This window comes from Sander lucioperca, chromosome 16 (genome assembly GCF_008315115.2).
Source record: "Sander lucioperca isolate FBNREF2018 chromosome 16, SLUC_FBN_1.2, whole genome shotgun sequence".
NCBI lineage: Eukaryota > Metazoa > Chordata > Actinopteri > Perciformes > Percidae > Sander > Sander lucioperca.
The window spans coordinates 30,880,539-30,897,742 of record NC_050188.1 but is presented as its reverse complement, the minus strand read 5'-3'; the positions used below and the strand labels follow the sequence as shown (position 1 = coordinate 30,897,742).

Here is a 17,204-nt window from a genome sequence, read left to right as displayed (position 1 = left end):
ACTCGGAGGTTGTCCGAGTTCCGACCTGAGAAATCCGAGGTCAGGGGGCGTGTTTCCGACTTTGACCTTGGAAAAATGGCACACGCTATAATAAAAAGGCAGAGCGCATGTGCACACAACAGAATGTTCAACGCACCCCTGTTTCCGTAAAAAAACTACTACGTTTTGTCGGGGCTGAACGTGGCCGTGGTGTGCCTCGAATTAAGCGAAAAAGACAAAGAAAATGTTCTCTCTCAGAACAAAGTTTGCGCCTGTAATCCATCTTGTCTCACTGAGGATTATCATTTAACTAAACAAAGTCCTCTCTTGTCATGACTCATGTCGACGACCAGTGAAATCTTTCACTGAGCCTTCTGTTGCATTTGCATCAGAGTCGTGTTTTAGTAAGGAGAGTCACTGAAAGCCAACAGGGTGAGCTCACTTCCTCGTGTCGCTCCGGGACAGCTGGCTGACGTTTGTGCTCGGTTACCTCGAGAGCAGGGTCGAGCGTTCAGCTGATGAAGTGGTTGTTGAGGTTTTTTCTCTCTGAGCAGACAGGATGACATCACCTTCCTGTTTCAGACTTTTTTTGTTTTTGCACGAGTGAGCTTTACCTCACAGATGCTAGCTTAGCATGGCAGAGTGCTGACTGGACACTTGGATGGACGAGGCAACCATGATGTCATGGGAATGTCACCGAGCCAAGACGGAGAAAAACACATACGTGCATATAGATGGACAAACTCACAGACATGCACATACATCAGATCAATGTATGTGTTCAGATAAAAAAAAAATACAGAAAAAGCACTTTTGGATAGGAACAAAAGCACAACAAAATCATAATTCTTTATTGTGTTATATATTTTAGTTCATACAGTCTATTGGTATTATATTCGTTATATTATTTATTTTATTAAATGTGAAAAAGTATACATACACTGTGAAAAATTCACATATAGGAACATGAGATTTTGGGATATTTTTACATGTGTAAACATTGATTGCACACGTAATATTACACTTTACATTTGATACATCATTTTACATATAGACAGTGTACTGCAGGCTGCAGTAGGTGGGTTTTAGACATTTCACATGTAATGTGTCATCTTTACATGTGGAATGAAATTTGTATTTATATTTGAATAGCGTATTGAAAATGGCAAAAGTGTTAGTGTGGCAAAAGTTACAAATTTGACAGCACACAGAGAAAAACACAAACAAAGACTTGCAACAGAATCTTACCAGGATGTTAGAACATAAACTCTTATTTTTTTAGAGAAAAGATGAAGTGCAAAAACAGAATCAGAGAACAAACCTGCATTTTTGTGATTATGGACGTAATTTCAACGGAATTGCTGAGCACTTTCTGAGAGGAATGAAAAACATTTTGAAACCATTTTGCTGTCAGATATACTCAGTTATTTCTGTCTGATTGTTCACAGCACAAAAAAATTATAATTGAGCCCAGAATCGATGGCTGTCATTCTCACCTCTGAAACAGCAAAATGACAAAACTCAAGCTGGATTTCTTTTCCTTACTTGTGTTTTTGTCTTGTTGTTTGCCATAAAAGAGGAACAATTTTCAAAGGCAGTGCTGCAATTATTTCAAACACAGCAGGGGAGGAAAAACCCAGGAATCAGTGGTATTCTAGAATGATTTTGCAGCAAAAACTGTCTGTCTCTGTCAGCAAGTGTGTATTTTTGTCATGAAAACTGTCCATCAGTCACAGTCCACCCCGAGGTTACAACGTGGTAGCTGTGGACCAGCTGTTTTATCATGTCTGTCCTTCCTCCAGTCACTTCTCTCCTCCAATTCTGTCTCTTTTTTTGCGTCTCCCTCTGTGAATGTGTGTGAGTGTGCACGTCTAGTTTTACCAGTCTATGGCGTACGTGCATACACAGCCGGTGCCCACTTAAGAGAGCTGAGCCGAGCATTCAGCCACAACGCTGCCATCTGTCGGCCAACAAAAGGACTTACAACTCTCTCCTTTTTCTCTCCCCTTTTCCAAAAATGAAATCCACCAGTTTGACTTACTCTCCATATTTTGAATAATGGAAGCGACTGATAAAATTGAATTCAAGTAGACATAAAATAGAGACTTTGTTTCCAGTCTTTATTTTTGTGCACCCAACCCCCGATGTGAAAACCATGTCTTCTATTCTTTTTTTGCCTATTTTATGGAGCCAATCATAGTAACACAATTGAATACATTGTTTCTCTTTAAAAAAAATTTAGATATGAAATGTTAAGGATCACATGTACTGTAGTGCAAGATAAGTCAATTTTAAAGGACAAATCAAATCTAAATGATGTGAAGTGTACACAGTGACATTTGACAAATTTAAAACAAAAGGCACCCAAAGACAAAAATACACAAAGGATTTTAAGTACATTTTTAATTGCTAAATGCTGGATCCATTGGTGACTTGTGGAGCGGCTAGGAGTTGTTCCACTTCTTCTTCTTCCTTTGTTATTCCAGAATCTTAAATCCCATTACTTCCAGTGCAAAAGATTAAAAAATGTTCCAGGTAATCTGAAATCTTATTTGTAAAGGACTATCTGCGGAATATGTTCACTGTTTTTCGATGAAACATATTGTCTGCAGAGAGCAGTAAAACAGAAATGTGTCCATATTTAAACATTACATTATCGCTGTAACTACAGCCTCAGTGTTCCACCCTTCCTATGCCATGCTTCTCCAAGACATCTTAACTGACAGGACATGTTTGTTCACTTATATCCAAAAAAATCTTCTTTGTGCCTCCTTAAGTCTTTATGTGTCTCCTGCTTTGATTCGTCCCATTTTACACAGCTCAGCTGTGACTCCAAACAATCACTGTCGAACAGGTATCTCCAACCAGGAACGAGATGGCGCTCTGCTAATCTGTTTTCAGATGAAGATTCTCTGTTTGTTCCAGCCGCACTTGTTTTTTCTACGTTGTAGATAATGTTCGACTGCAGGCAGATCATGGAGCGTTTGTGCATGTTTGTATTAAGATGTCATGTCTAAAGCGTGATTAAAAACTTCAGTTTTATCATTAAAAACAAATCAGTTTATGTGTCTCACTTTACTGATGTGAGTAGGTTCTGAATCCCACAACATACAGTACCAACAGGTAAAACATTATCTGACAACCATGGCCAGAAAAACACAACATTTTATTGACCCCAGTACTTCAATTCTCTGCTCACTACTTCTAGTGCCCATCAAGTACAGTGCATACAGTACTATTTTAACTTTATTTTTCCTGGAGTCCAGGTGCCAGCCATTTTACTAAACACACATTCATATGGGAATATGCACCACTTAAATGTGGTCTTACAGCTGTGGTAGGCACTTTATTTTTGGCGACATTGGGCAAAGATTCTATAATAATCTGTGAATCTTTGGTCTGAGAGAAAACTAGACTTCTGCACCTCCTCTTGGCTCTGCTTCAGATAATCTAGCCATCACGGCCAATCACAGGACATTTTACAGGACATTTTAGAGAGAGGCAGCGTTCCTATTAGTTGTTGTGCACATGTATTGCCCATGTGACAAAGAGGGGGAAGGGAGAGCTGCAGGAAGAGGTCTCACTCTACTTCAAATTCTGGCATTTTTCTACCCACTACAGCTTTAAAGCTATGGTTATGAGTTCAGAGAGCCCCTCTATGAGGGGTCCCTAGATTAGGGGCGGGGGGGAAAAAAATATGTGCGATATTTTTCGTGCCAATACTGTATCGATACACAGATGCCAAGTATCAATCTTTTATTATATAAATTGCACATGAGAATTTCATTTTTTTGGTACTAGAATAATAAAGTCAATTGCTTTTTCAGTCCACAAGATGGTGCAGTTGAGTTTTTTTGTTAAAGAGAGAAACTCTTTTTAGTTGAACTATAGATGTTGACAAAGTTTTCCTTTGGGGACATACGTTGAAGTTGGAAAAAAAGGTATAAATTGCAATATATCGCAGAATACCGGTTAACTGTTAACCCTAACTCTAACATCCTACCCCTACCCCAGATTAGGTGATAATGCTAAACCCACCTCAAGGTCTGTATCATTTCAGCTGGTGTTGAGCTACTGTATGGTTGGTTGCCCAGTTGGTAATCTAGACCTGATGATGCCACAGAACAGATATACTTATTCAGATGCTCTATTTAAAAAAATAAACTATGACTTAATTTTGAGTCATCAAATATTTTCTAGAAGCATGTGTCACTCTTTAAAGTGGTACATATTAAAGCCAGATTTATGTTTCTACTCCCATGTATAGGCAACCAGCCTATGAGTTGATTTATTGATATATATATATATCTGTTCACATTCAAATATTGTAGGTGCAGAGTTTTGAAGGTGGGACTAAGAATGGAGATGTCTTCTTCCTACAGCTACTGTAACAACCTACCTACATTCAGTATAGTGACTTAACCGTCTGAGGTCTAAGGGCATTATACATTTCCTTTTAAGGGTATTTGCATACAACTGATCCCCGTGTGTTTCATATCAAAATGTTAAGAACAAGCTTTGCTTTCTGTGTAGTGAGGCCCAAATTTGTTCCAGAGCAATGCATAAAAGAGATAATTTGGTACAGTACAGTACAGTCCAAAAGCAGTACAGGCTGACCAATCACTGTTGTAGTGGTTAACATGTCCCTGACATTTTTGAGGAGGAGCACATCAGCTCTGCAGAGCCACTGAGCCTCTGCAACACCCTGAAGCAAAAGCCGAAATCCGGCTTAAGATATTTTCAAATGACAGTCCATGTTGGCTTTATTTCATTCCTGTTTAACGTAGTGCTGCATAATAACGTATCAGTGATGTATGTTTTGAGGGGAGAAAAAGAGCTGTAAGGTGATTTTTAAAGTAAAGCATCTTTGCTGTGTTTAGTGTGTCAGAGTTTCACTGCTGGAGGATTTTGGAGGTCAGCTGCAGTGGTTGGTCTGTCGACAGGGGAGGAAGCACGCACACACACACTACACCCTCATTAGGAGTGTGTGCGTGTACGTGTGTGTGTGTGTCTGTGTGTGTGTGTGTGTCCTTGTTTATCTCTGTACCACAGCACAGCCTGTTGTTGGGGTTTTCTCAGCCTATTTACAGTTCAACAAGGACACGTTACCATTAGCTATTCCAGCTACAGAGCACACACACACACACACACACACACACACACACACACATACAAAGAGACTAAAGGCCCATTCAAATAGGATTAGTATTACAGGGTAATGCTACATTAGTCTTGCACCTCCTGCTTTTCTAGCTATTCATAGTTTGTAATATTTGTGAGGGATGGAAGTAACAAAAAGAACTTATATCATGATCTTTCATTCTCTTCTTCCTCAACCTGGCCTGGCTTCTCCAGTGGCCTTATCTGTTTTGTCTTCAGCATTAAACATCATTCACTCCAGAAAATGCACCTGTGACACACTTTTAACGAACACACATTCATACTGCATTCACTTGTCAACCCAAAAACACAGAGTTGTACACAGAAAAGGTGGTTGACACAACAGATGTATATGGCTGTTAGCTAACATTTAAATCTGGTATGTTAACAATAAGACAGTGATGCTAAGCTGACCAGAGCATGTGGTTGCCTTGCAAAGAAAGACAAAATCAATTAGATGATGTGTATAAGAGACGGAATTGTCAGTTAGTATCATTTATCTTAATGACAACATTTCGAAAACAAGTCTCTTGAACTCTGTAAACGGCACACTTATCTCCTGTAAACTTGGCATTGACTTGTCAAAAGCAGGTAAATAATACCGTTAACAGTGGCTTATTAAGTGTCATGTCAGTGAGGGAGCATGGACGGTAACAGAGCCCTGGAACTGGATCACCCAAATGTAATGTAGCTATGGTAATGTCATCAATTACACCTATGCTTTTCCTGCTTTAACAGGTCAAAATGTCTGCTGAGAGAAGCGTTGATGGGTGACCAAGTTTCATGGCAAACTGCTTCTTTATCCACCTGCATGCTCAGTATTTTCCAAACTTTTCTATTTTTGTCAAAATAGCTAAATAGAATTCGTTAGGACAGGTCTCTCTTGTAAATGAGATTTCTGATCTCAATGGGACTCAAAGGAACTCTACACCCGGTCAGTACTAAAGAAATCCATTACAATCACACAGGATCCCACCCACCCCCTCCACTAATCCTTTAAGTTACTGCCATCAGGTCAATGCGACAAAAGAAATCCTTCAACCCCATTGCCATCACCACACGGAACAGTCACGCATACACAACATATCCTACTCCATTCAGTCTTTTTTTTTTTGCAATATTGTACATTTTTGCACTGTTGTATTGTCATGTTTTACACTGTTTCTATATGTTTCTCATACATATTTTATGTCGTTTGAGCCTGCCTTGTCAAAGACTTAATTTCTGTCACTCTTGACAGACAATAAAGTTTTTCTTATTTTATCTTCTTATAGAGAGATTGCTATTGCCTTGAATTAGTTGGTGGTTGGTTTGCGATGATAGCTGGTTACCTGCTGGCAGGAATACCAGTGAGAATGTCAGTAGGATCAGCACCATGGACAGAGCTTCTTGTCAACTTTTTAAAGCCACCTTTTGTAAGTGTTGAAGGTTTGATACTCAAATGGGAGAGAGGAACCCCTTGAGGGTGTAGTATATCACTGTGAAACCCTCTGTATGTGTAGTAATGACAGTATGAATACCTATTATGTTTGTGTGTTTGTGTGTCTGCAGGTCTCAGCCTGGTGGTTGGTCTGGTTTTGTATATCTCCAGCATTAATGACGAGGTGATGAACCGACCTAGAGAGCCAGAGGCGTTCTTCCACTACCGCTACGGCTGGTCCTTCGCCTTCGCCGCCTCCTCCTTCCTGCTGAAAGAGGTAATCGAAGAACAATACACACACACACACACACACACACACACACACACACACACACACACACACATATATATTTAAAAACATACACTCAGATGTAGTCATGCATAAACATTTTGGTGTACTGCAAGCACACAAACACATGAGCATGTGGAAATGCACATTAATATGAATTGATGCTTAACATTTACTGACACTATGCAACCGACAACAGAGACACACACAAACACACACAAACACACACACACACACACACACACACACACACACACACACACACACACACACACACACACACACACACACATTGTTTGGAATCTGACTTGGATGTCGACCAACCTCCGCTTAGCTAAACACACGTGCACAAACACAGACACACATATTTCTTGCTGAAATACAGACGTTTTCAGCTACACACACACACACACACACACACACATTTAAAAAGTGCGTGCGTAGGAGCCCGTCACACTGCCTGCATCAATATTCATAAATGTTAATAGCTTGAATACTTGAGGGCAGCAGCTCTGTCGCAGCACAGCTTCATATGCATCTTAATTTTCCTAGCTGGGGGGGGTGGGGCTCTCTGCTGCTCCTTCTTCTCTATGCTTCATTCCTCATCCTCCTCTTCTCGCTCCTCGCTTTTCTCCTCCTTTTCCTCCTCCAGTGTCTTCTTCGCTGCCTCTCTCTCTCTCTCTCTCTCTCTCTCTCTCTCTCTCTCTCTCTGTACAGTTTGTCCTCTACTTTTATCCTGCCTCTTTTTTCTTTTATCTTCAGTTCTTTAATCCTCCGTTGTCCCTTCCCCTCTCCTTCTTCTTTTATCTTGTTCCCTCTCCTCTTGCCTTCTGTCTTTTCATCTTATCTCCTCTTTGTCTCTCTTTTTTCTGTTTTGTTTCCCGTTCCCTCCTCTCCTCTCTCCCTTCATCTTGTAGCATCTCTCCTCTCCTCTCTAATCCTGTTTTCCCTCCTTTCTTCTTCCTCTCCTATATTATCTCCTGTCTACTTCCATTTTCCTCTTTTTCTTTTTTAACACCTGCTTCCATTTTTACGATTCTTAACGTTATCACTCAACTTACGTCTCTCTGTCCTTCATTTTTACTTCTTTTTTTCCCCTTTTTTATAACCCTCTGTTCTCCTTTGCCCTGGTTTTATCTTTTCCTTCTAGTATCTTGTTTTCCTCTTCCCTTCTCATCTTCCATATCTAGATCTTCTTTTGTGCCCATCCTCCATATCCATTTCCTCTTCTATGTTCTCTCTTTCTTTCTTTCTTTCTCTCCCTCCCTCCCTCTCTTCTCTCCTCTTCCTTGCCTCTTTTTCTTTGTCATCTATATTTATGTTTTCTGTTCGTCTTGTTTTATGTTCCTTCCACTAATCCTCTCTTCTTTTTACCCCTTTTTATTCTCATATCTTCTCCATCTCTCTCTCTCTCCTCTTGGCTTCTGTCCTTTTGTCTTAACTCCAGCTCTCTGCTCTCCATTTCTTATGTCCTTCTCTCTTCTCCAAACGCACTTTCTCTCCTTCCTCCATGCCTCGCTCAAGTCTCATCCTCCCCTCTCTAATATTCTATTAACGTTTCATTAATTTCATCCTTTCTCCCTTCCTTTCCTATTCTCTTCCCTTTGTTTCCTTTATGTCCTCTCTTGTCTTCTCTTATCTCTTTTTTTCTGCACTCCTCTTCTTCTAATTTGTACTGAAGCTGCAAAACATGGAATTTTTCCACAAACTCATTTTAAACACATTATTTATCTCTCTTTCTCTCTCTCACACACACACACACACACACACACACACACACACACACACACACACACACATACACACACACACACACACACACACACACACACACACACACACAAACACTCACACACTCACACACACATATAAACACACACACAAGCACACAGACACACACACTCACACACAAACATTCACACGCACACACACACACACACACACACACACACACAAGCACATTCGTCAGCATCTAAAGTTTTATGGCGGTTGTAGCGATGATGTTGTGAATGAATAGTGAATGAGCTGTGAATGCTCAGCGGATGCCCCGGTGAAAAACATGAATACATTTTGGATAATGGCTCATTCCACCGCAGAGCGCCTATCCTTTTCGTCAACTCTCTGCAAAATTATTATGGATTTATTTAATTTTCTCCCCTCCTGGTGGCAGTGTGTTGCAGTTTAGGGAGGCTGATTCTGATGTTTTAGAGAAGCGTTTTGCATCAGGGAATTTGCTGAGAGGTCTGCGTCACATTTGGATTCGCTCATGTTTGAGTTTTCATTGATGGAAACAGACAGCAGTCTCTTCTTTCTCTCCATCTCTCCATTTCTGTTCCCCTACAGACACTCTGAGTACTGTTTGATGTATCTATTTATCTATCAGATCCACTTCATTTCCATGACTGTCCGTCACAAACTACATAAGCAGAGTTGTTTATAAAATGGCCAATAACAAACCAAATTGCCGCCGGTAGATAATAGGGGTCGAACTATTTATTTGATTTGAAAACATGTACATTATTGTATAACTTTACGGTCCCTAGTGGGTAATTTGCCTTGATTATCCACCCATGCTGCTTCGCAATATGCTGTCAATATACATAATAACAAAACATAAAACAAAATAAAAGCATATTGTGAAGAAATATGAAGTGCCTACAGGAGTTAGTAATAAAATACAAGAGGAATGCAGCCAAATAGATACCCATTCAGTGCATAAAAGGAAACATTAAATCAGAAATAAAAACTAGAAAGCACACACAGGAACCCAGACTTTTCCCCAGACTTCAACATTTATTTTTTAGATATATAAGTATTGCACTTGCACAAAGTTGGTGGATTAGAAAGTGACAAGTTAGGAAAAGAATGGTCACAATCGATGCAGCCGAGGCCCAGTCATCCTGATTTTCAGTCCCTTTTCAGGATCCTGCATTTCCCGTAATGCACCAAATTAGCATATTCTTGGTAAATGCCAGTGGTGTAGTCTAATGTAATGTAGTGGGTATACTGTACTGTATATATATATATATATTGGCCAGAATCTGCCTTTTTTTTTGGGGGGGGGGCATATCATAGTGGGGGGTCTGGAACCCATCAGTGTCCTCCCCGAGGGAAGTTTTGAGCATCGACAACTTCATTTCCTGTATTCGGATACACTTTTATGCACCAATTTACGGTGGAAATACCTTCATTTAGCCTCTGTGAAGAAGGAAAACACAGATGACAATTCAAAATATATCAAAATTATAATGGAAAGTATGTTGTTGCGTGTCATTGGGCATTTTTAAGTGGGTACATGGAAATCCTGTAGACTACACCACTTGTAAATGCCCAACTCTTTCAAACATAATGCCCCAATTTTTTACTACAGGCTCTCTGGTATTAACTTAAAGTGTGCAAGCCCGATCTGAGATAACCCTGATGACATCATCAGACTTTAGAAAGTTCCCTCCAGAGCCCCCACTGACACTATACAATTGTTTTCACAGACAGTGGTCAACTTCTCACCTTGCTGCAGTGTACCGCAGGGTGTGTCAGTGCACCATGATGTCACATTCAGGGATGGGTTAGTCAGAGGTGCAACAGGCTTTCTAACACAAAGGGCAGAGAAACACAGGCTGAGTTCCAAATCCCATACTTTTTTTTTTTTTTTTTACTTTTAGTCGTACTGCAGCTGCCCTTACAAAGTGCGTACTATTGCGTGCAGTATGCATACAATTGGGGCATACTACAAACTTCATAACACTGCACTTTGAACTTTGACTCTCTTGCTCGTATATGCTGCGCAAAGGATTGTGGGTCTCTCTCTCTCTCTCTCTCCCCCAACCAGTCGAGGCAGGAGGCCACCCACAAAGAGTCAGGTTCTGCCTGAAGTGTGACACACACATACACACACACACACACACACACACACACACACACACATTTTTCATTGCCACTGTCGCACCAAATGCCTGCTCTTTGATGGAATTGTTGGGTCTCTGTCAATTATAGATATCTGTTAAGTGTCCTGAGATAAATTCTGTTGTGACTGGACACTATAAATAAAATTGAATTGAATTGGGTCAAAATAGCCAGAAAAGCATGCTAGCTTGCATACTGCAAAATCTGACCAGATGCACTAGGACGTCCTGGTATTTGTGGCATACTGCATTTGACATGTTATGTATTGGGACATACTAAATATTTTTCTGGCATACTAAATAGTATGGTAGTATGGATACTGGAACGCAGGGACTGCTTTTCAGCTGGTATTTAAGTTCTCATTAAAGAGTAGGCTAACTCCACACTACAGAACTTTAACTTGAGAGAGACATTGCACTAACCGTTGTGTCTTTGTGCTGTATGTATCAACGTGTCCCAGGGTGCAGGAGTGATGTCCGTCTACCTGTTCATGAAGCGTTACGCTGAGGAGGAGCTGTACCGGCCTCATCCCGCCCTCTACCGCCCCCGCATGTCCGAATGCAGCGACTACAGCGGCCAGTTCCTCCACCCAGACTCCTGGCCTCCGCCGAAGCGGGGCCGCAGCGCCTCCGACGTCTCCTCCGACATCTCCATCCAGCTCAACCAGACGCCGCCTTCGCAGGCACAGCCGAAGGGGGGCAGCAGCTCCCAGCAGACGCCCTCCTCCTCTGGGCCTTCATCGGCGGCCAGCTACCAGCTCCAGCCGGCCTCCTCCTCCTCCACCTCCTCCTCTTACCCTCACCCTCTCCACCTGGCCGCCACATCCACCCTACCCAGAGCATCCCATGCCCACGGCCACCCTCAACCCCACAGCCACCCTCAGCCCCACCCCCACCCGAGTGGGCCCCCGCCCCAGTCCCTGCCCATGGGGGTGCCACCCTCAGCCGTGCCTCCTCCCCGCTATCACGCGCACATGCGAATGAGCGCGTCGCCATGCTAGGCTACGTATGCAGAGAAAGGGAGGGGGGAGTGGGAGGGGGGGGTGGATTAGATTGGCTCTGTTATAGCTGTTACACACCACAAGACAACACACACACAAACACAAATCCTGTATCCTCAAAGTGTGTAGGAGGAGGGACGCAGCAGAGTGGATGAAGGAGGGAGGTTTAAGGAGATCAAAAAGAGGAGAGAGGAGGAAAGAAAAGAGGGGAGCACGGGAGGAGAAGCGGGTGGGCGGAAGGATGACTCACTGCTGATGCCGAGCCCAAGACGAAGACAGACACTTAAAACTTTTAACACGCTGGGAGGAAACACGGGAGGGGAGGAGAGATTGATACGATGATTAGTAGCAACAAGATGTTTGTGGGGTTTCTGACGGGTACATTCATCATCAGGGCCGTGACACACAGGCAACAGGGTGAAGCAGCACAGGAAACAGGAAGCTGAATCATTTCCGAAACTCTGTTCCATTCACAAAAAAGTATATCTGGCTATACATGTATTATGCTGTCATCAAACAAGGACTGAGGTTACCTGCTTTAAAAAGACTTGAGATTTCAACAAAAAGAAGAAGAAAAAGAAGCATCTACTGTAACATCTTCTCGTAATTTCATGAACGTGGTTGGGAAGGTTACTTCATTACGTCTTGATTACTTTTGACTACTTTCTAAATAAATGTTGAAATCCCTATACAAACATTGAATTAGAAATCAAAAGTAGGCTGCTGTTACTGTGGCTTTTGTTTATGAGAATACAGGATTAAAAAACACACAAACACCTGCCAACACAGTACAGGTAGCACAATATACAACCAAACAAGCCTGCAACACATATGTCATGTGAGGTATTGTTGCTAAGAATGGATGAATTTGGAGTAATATGGGTTCAGTTTGTAGGAGTAACAGAACACCAAACCGTTGACAGAATGACAGCATGTCAATTGTACTGTAGATACAGATTTTAATGAATAGAATATGTCCACATGTATTTCATTTGTCTATTTCATTTCATTCATGTTTTGAATGTGTGTACCGAACACAGTTCTCACATGAAAATAGGAATCGCCAATAAGGTGAAAACATAGAGATTTTATGTTTTGACTAGTTTCCCAGCTTAACTAATAAGTCGGCCTAACTATAATTGCATTGTCCAATTTTTACATTTATTTAGTAAATTAAAAACGTCACACAATCTAATTGCTTCCCAACCCTGTTCATGAATGCCAATATGATAAAGAATGTCCATATTATTAATAATCAGTGTTGCTTACAACCAGGGCCTGAAATTAACACGTGGGTAGCCAATGAGAAATGAGTGATTCATTGGTGTTTTTTGCCACTGTTCTTTCACATTTAAAGCTTTAGTGCGTAACGTTTTTGTATTAATGAAAGTCCGTTACATTTAAGCCGTTGCCAAATGAGTTGATACAAAGCTAATCAATACTATCCGCTCCACACAACTCTCCCTGTGTTTCTCAGCATGGCTGTGTTTAGAAATTGGTGTCGTCCGGCGACTTTCGCGCACAGAAATTTGAGTGAAGATAATGACCTCTTCTGAAGAGTCCGTCATGTTTTTTTAATCCTCCGTGTCCTCCTTGGCTACTAGCAACTGTGTGGAGGAGGGGGTGGGGGTGGGGGTGGGGGCGCGTGCGCAATAACGGAAGGCTTGTGTCATGTGGATGTAACGACAGTGGTGTTGTCATTACTTAGAATTCCTCATGTGGGCGACAGAAACTACGCACTGTAGTTTTAAACCAAGACTGCCATTTCCTTGGATTTGAGCCCATAAATGTGGCAGCACATAAAAAGATTTAAAAAAGAACGACAGAAAAATATATTCTAAGAGTCATTAATTATATTGATTTTGTAATATATTGACAGCACTTAAATGTGTATTTTTAACAAGTTTGAGAACAATGCTTGTGCATTTCCTGTATTTCACCTTTATGAGGCAAACAAAAAGTGGCTGGTAACAAGCCTGTGTGGCTAGTGGATTTTAAAATCCACTTGCCCAGTGGCTGGTGGCCAGAAAAAGTTAACTTCAGGCCCTGCTTACAACCTTTGCCCATGTACTGTACCATGACCTACAAACACAACTATTATATACACGATCAGAGGTAAACTGTATATGCATAGAGCTTTATACTTCAACTGTATAGAAATTCTTCTTCCCCGTCATGCTGAAACAAATGTTACAAAAACGTAATCCCGCACATCGATCACGGGGTGTAAATATTACAGTATGTTTTAGGTGTTTTAGCTATTGAATTTTCTAAGCTGTTTGTATTTTGAGAGGGAGGCTATGTGGATGAATGTTGAACTTTTCGTGGGATGAAACCGAGAGACTTTTTAAAAGTGCCGAGCGCAGCTGGAAAAGCTTCTGTGGGAGTTTTTCGCCAACGTCAGCATTGACACTGGCGAACAGGGACTGCCTGTTTTCACAGTGATCAACCCTGTTACAATCAAAACGGCTGCCTTGAAGATGCTGTTGCCATGGAAGTGAGAATTACATTTCTTTGGTATGTACATAATGATATAACAAACCTTAAATCTTTAAAGCCAGGTTCAGATTGCACTCCGTTTGAATCAATTCAGTTCAGAAAATATAATATATATGAACGCGACTTACTTGTTGACTACCAAATATTTTTTTAATGGTAATTTCCATGATGATAACATTAATTCTGACAGAATAATTACAGTTTATTTCTTTGAATTACAATGTGCTTCCTGAATTGACAGATTTGAAATGGAACCCAACTCTTCCTGGTTTTAAGTACCAAAATAAGATTTATATAGAGAAAAGAAGGAAGTACAGACATGGCACTTTGATGAACACAAGCTTACATGGGAGGCAAACTGAAAACATGAGTGCACTGTGACAGGTGGCTTTGCATCCCAATTTACCTCCTGGTTTAATCTATTATTAATCTAAGTAGCTCATACCATTGATTGGAGATTCTATATCTTATCACATATTTATTTTGGGTCCAGAAAAATCCTTATCATATTTATTTGAGAGGTGAAAAATAATTTGTCTGGTGACATGAGGAAAGATAAATTCAAGAAATATATAATTTAATTGGAAATACCTGGGAGTTCGGCCAATGGGAATGGTGTTGGTGCTAGGAATAGTGTGGCCACTCTTCAGTGTCTGATGAGCCATTCAAAACCATGACCAGATTAATCCACTACCTCCATCATACACAATGTATGACAGATCCCTAGTTTGTTCACTCCTAGACTTGCATTGCCAGATCTATCTCCACAGCGCTGTGGAGTAAGGTCTGGCTTAGTCTCGCATTGCCAGACCTTCCTCCACAGCAGGAAAGTGGAAGAAGTGGAACATTATGGATATAGACTAGGTCTGGGTACACCACAGATACATTTTGGGATAGGAGAAAAAAACGCTCTGAGTTGTTTGCATTTCTGTAAACCAATCACAATCATCTTGGGCGGTGCTAAGCTCCAGATGCAGAAACAGTGGCTCTGCAAAATAGTCTCGGGAAGGAACTAGGTGGAACATTTGCACCCTGCAAAATAAAACGCCACATACAATATTAAATAATGTTAACTGTTCACACAGTAATGTGCGCTATTTAAATAAGCTGATAGCAGGGTTAAACATCATTTGCTCTTACCTGTATATCGCTGTTTATTTCGTCCAAAGCAATTCCACCAATCATTCCCAAAACTTCCCAGTTAGAGAGTTAATGCTGTAAACATATTCTTTGTAAATCGTTATGATCATTCTCCGAAAGAACCAGGCGAGCCTGCCTTGTTGCACGATCCAAATCTTGCCATTTTCAGCTTGTAGCTTGCTAGTTTGAAGGTTGTTTTGCCGTAGCGAAGGGATTTTGTAAACGGCAACACACTGAGAGCGGAAGGGAAAGGGCAAGGTCTGACATTGTGCCGGATGTCAGGCTTTATTCTGGAAATGAGGCCGTCTTCTGTTGATCCAGACTAGTCCACTCCTTATACAGTATACAAGACTCCAGAAAAACATACAGGTTTTTTTTTCTGAGCACCTGTAGCACCACCTATCCACATTAACTCTTGAACTTGAAGTTAAAAGCTCATTCTTGACTTTGAAAACGACAGTCGACAAAACAGTCAGGAGTGTCCACATACCTTTGCATAATTTGATTGATATTTTTTTTTATATCTACGCTGAGACAAAAATGGCATCAACAACAGGAGATTTTCAGTTTGACTCCCATTGAAGTTCTCATGTTGCACAGTGACTTAAAGTGACAAACTTAAAGATTGCTTGTTTTTGTAGCATATTAACAATCGGGCCCAGCATAGGGCATTGTTTGTAGCCATTTTTAGACCTACAGGGGAAAATGTTATGCTTACAACCTGTGGTACTGTTAAGAGAAAAACAGTGTAGCAAATTAACTGCGGTGTTAGCCTCTTTTATGCATATTTGCTATGTGGAAATTAAATAGGAAATCATTTAGCAGCTGAGTATGAGAGCTTTTGCTGATGTTTTGAGATGTTTGTTTTAATTGCCAAAGCTGAGCATTCATGCTGTGTAGTGATCACACACACACACACACACACACACACACACACACACACAGACACACTGTCTACAGAGATATATTTATGTAGCTGACTTCTGAGGAGTTGTTTTCCGTTTTCTGATTCAAATAAATCAGAACCAACAGTGTTTCTGAGGACCACGTCAGAGACGTACAGATGTAGTGAACTACTTTTTGAAATGTTTACTTCCTTTGTTCAATGCAGACATTTCTTCAGACTGTGATTATGGTATAAATATTCGTACTGAAGACGCTGTATGCAGTCCACACAAGACGTGTTTACATTGCCAAGGTAGAGACATTTTAAACGTTTTCATGGTCATATGTGTTTCGAGTCCAGTAGCATTTGACTGACTCAATACCTGTCAAAAACCGACCATATCATTTATCTGACTTTAATTGTTCTGATAATTCCTGCAAAACGTGCTATTTGCAGGATTGTGGTTTTTATCTGCCAGCAGTGTTAAGTTAAAAACCAATAAAGCTTGCCTGGTTCCAGCCTCCTATTTGTCTGTGTCATATCTGCTGTGGTTAGAGTGGTTAGAATGCACGTTTGTACATAAATCAAAATCAGTGGTTCAGTGCTAACTTCTGTTATTTAATGAGTAAAATAGGTTGAGATGGCAGCTTAAACTGCACATTAAAAAGGCCTGTTACAGAATTAATTTTGGTCAATTTTATCGGGATAAACAATATTTTTAAATTTTATGTCTTCTAGGTCAGTTTTCATCACGCTGACTTTTCTTTCCATAATAAATGTACTTTGTTTGGTATAATGGTCCTGTTTGAGACTCATGTTTTACAAAATGCATTGCAGGGGATAAGAAGGTACCTTTGACCTATTCAATTGATTTCCCTTTAATTAATTAGGATTAAAGTGATTCATTTGGGGAATTTGCATTAACTAC

The 17,204-nt window shown here is 40.8% G+C and overlaps 1 protein-coding gene and 1 long non-coding RNA gene across 2 annotated transcripts in view; both read left to right on the top strand.

Moving 5' to 3' along the window:
- Nucleotides 1-12,311, top strand: part of LOC116046387 (voltage-dependent calcium channel gamma-7 subunit-like) — a 49,731-nt gene extending 37,420 nt beyond the window's left edge. The window contains exons 5-6 of the mRNA XM_031294736.2: nt 6,691-6,836; nt 11,212-12,311. Coding sequence (XP_031150596.1) covers nt 6,691-6,836; nt 11,212-11,751 — 686 coding nt within the window. The 3' untranslated portion in view covers nt 11,752-12,311. The remainder of the gene's footprint in view (nt 1-6,690; nt 6,837-11,211) is intronic.
- A 1,091-nt stretch (nt 12,312-13,402) lies between these two features.
- On the top strand, nt 13,403-16,801 carry LOC116046389. The gene is made up of 2 exons (XR_004104131.2): nt 13,403-15,029; nt 15,733-16,801. It is a non-coding gene; the product is annotated as an uncharacterized LOC116046389 (long non-coding RNA).
- Nucleotides 16,802-17,204: the final 403 nt, after the last annotated feature.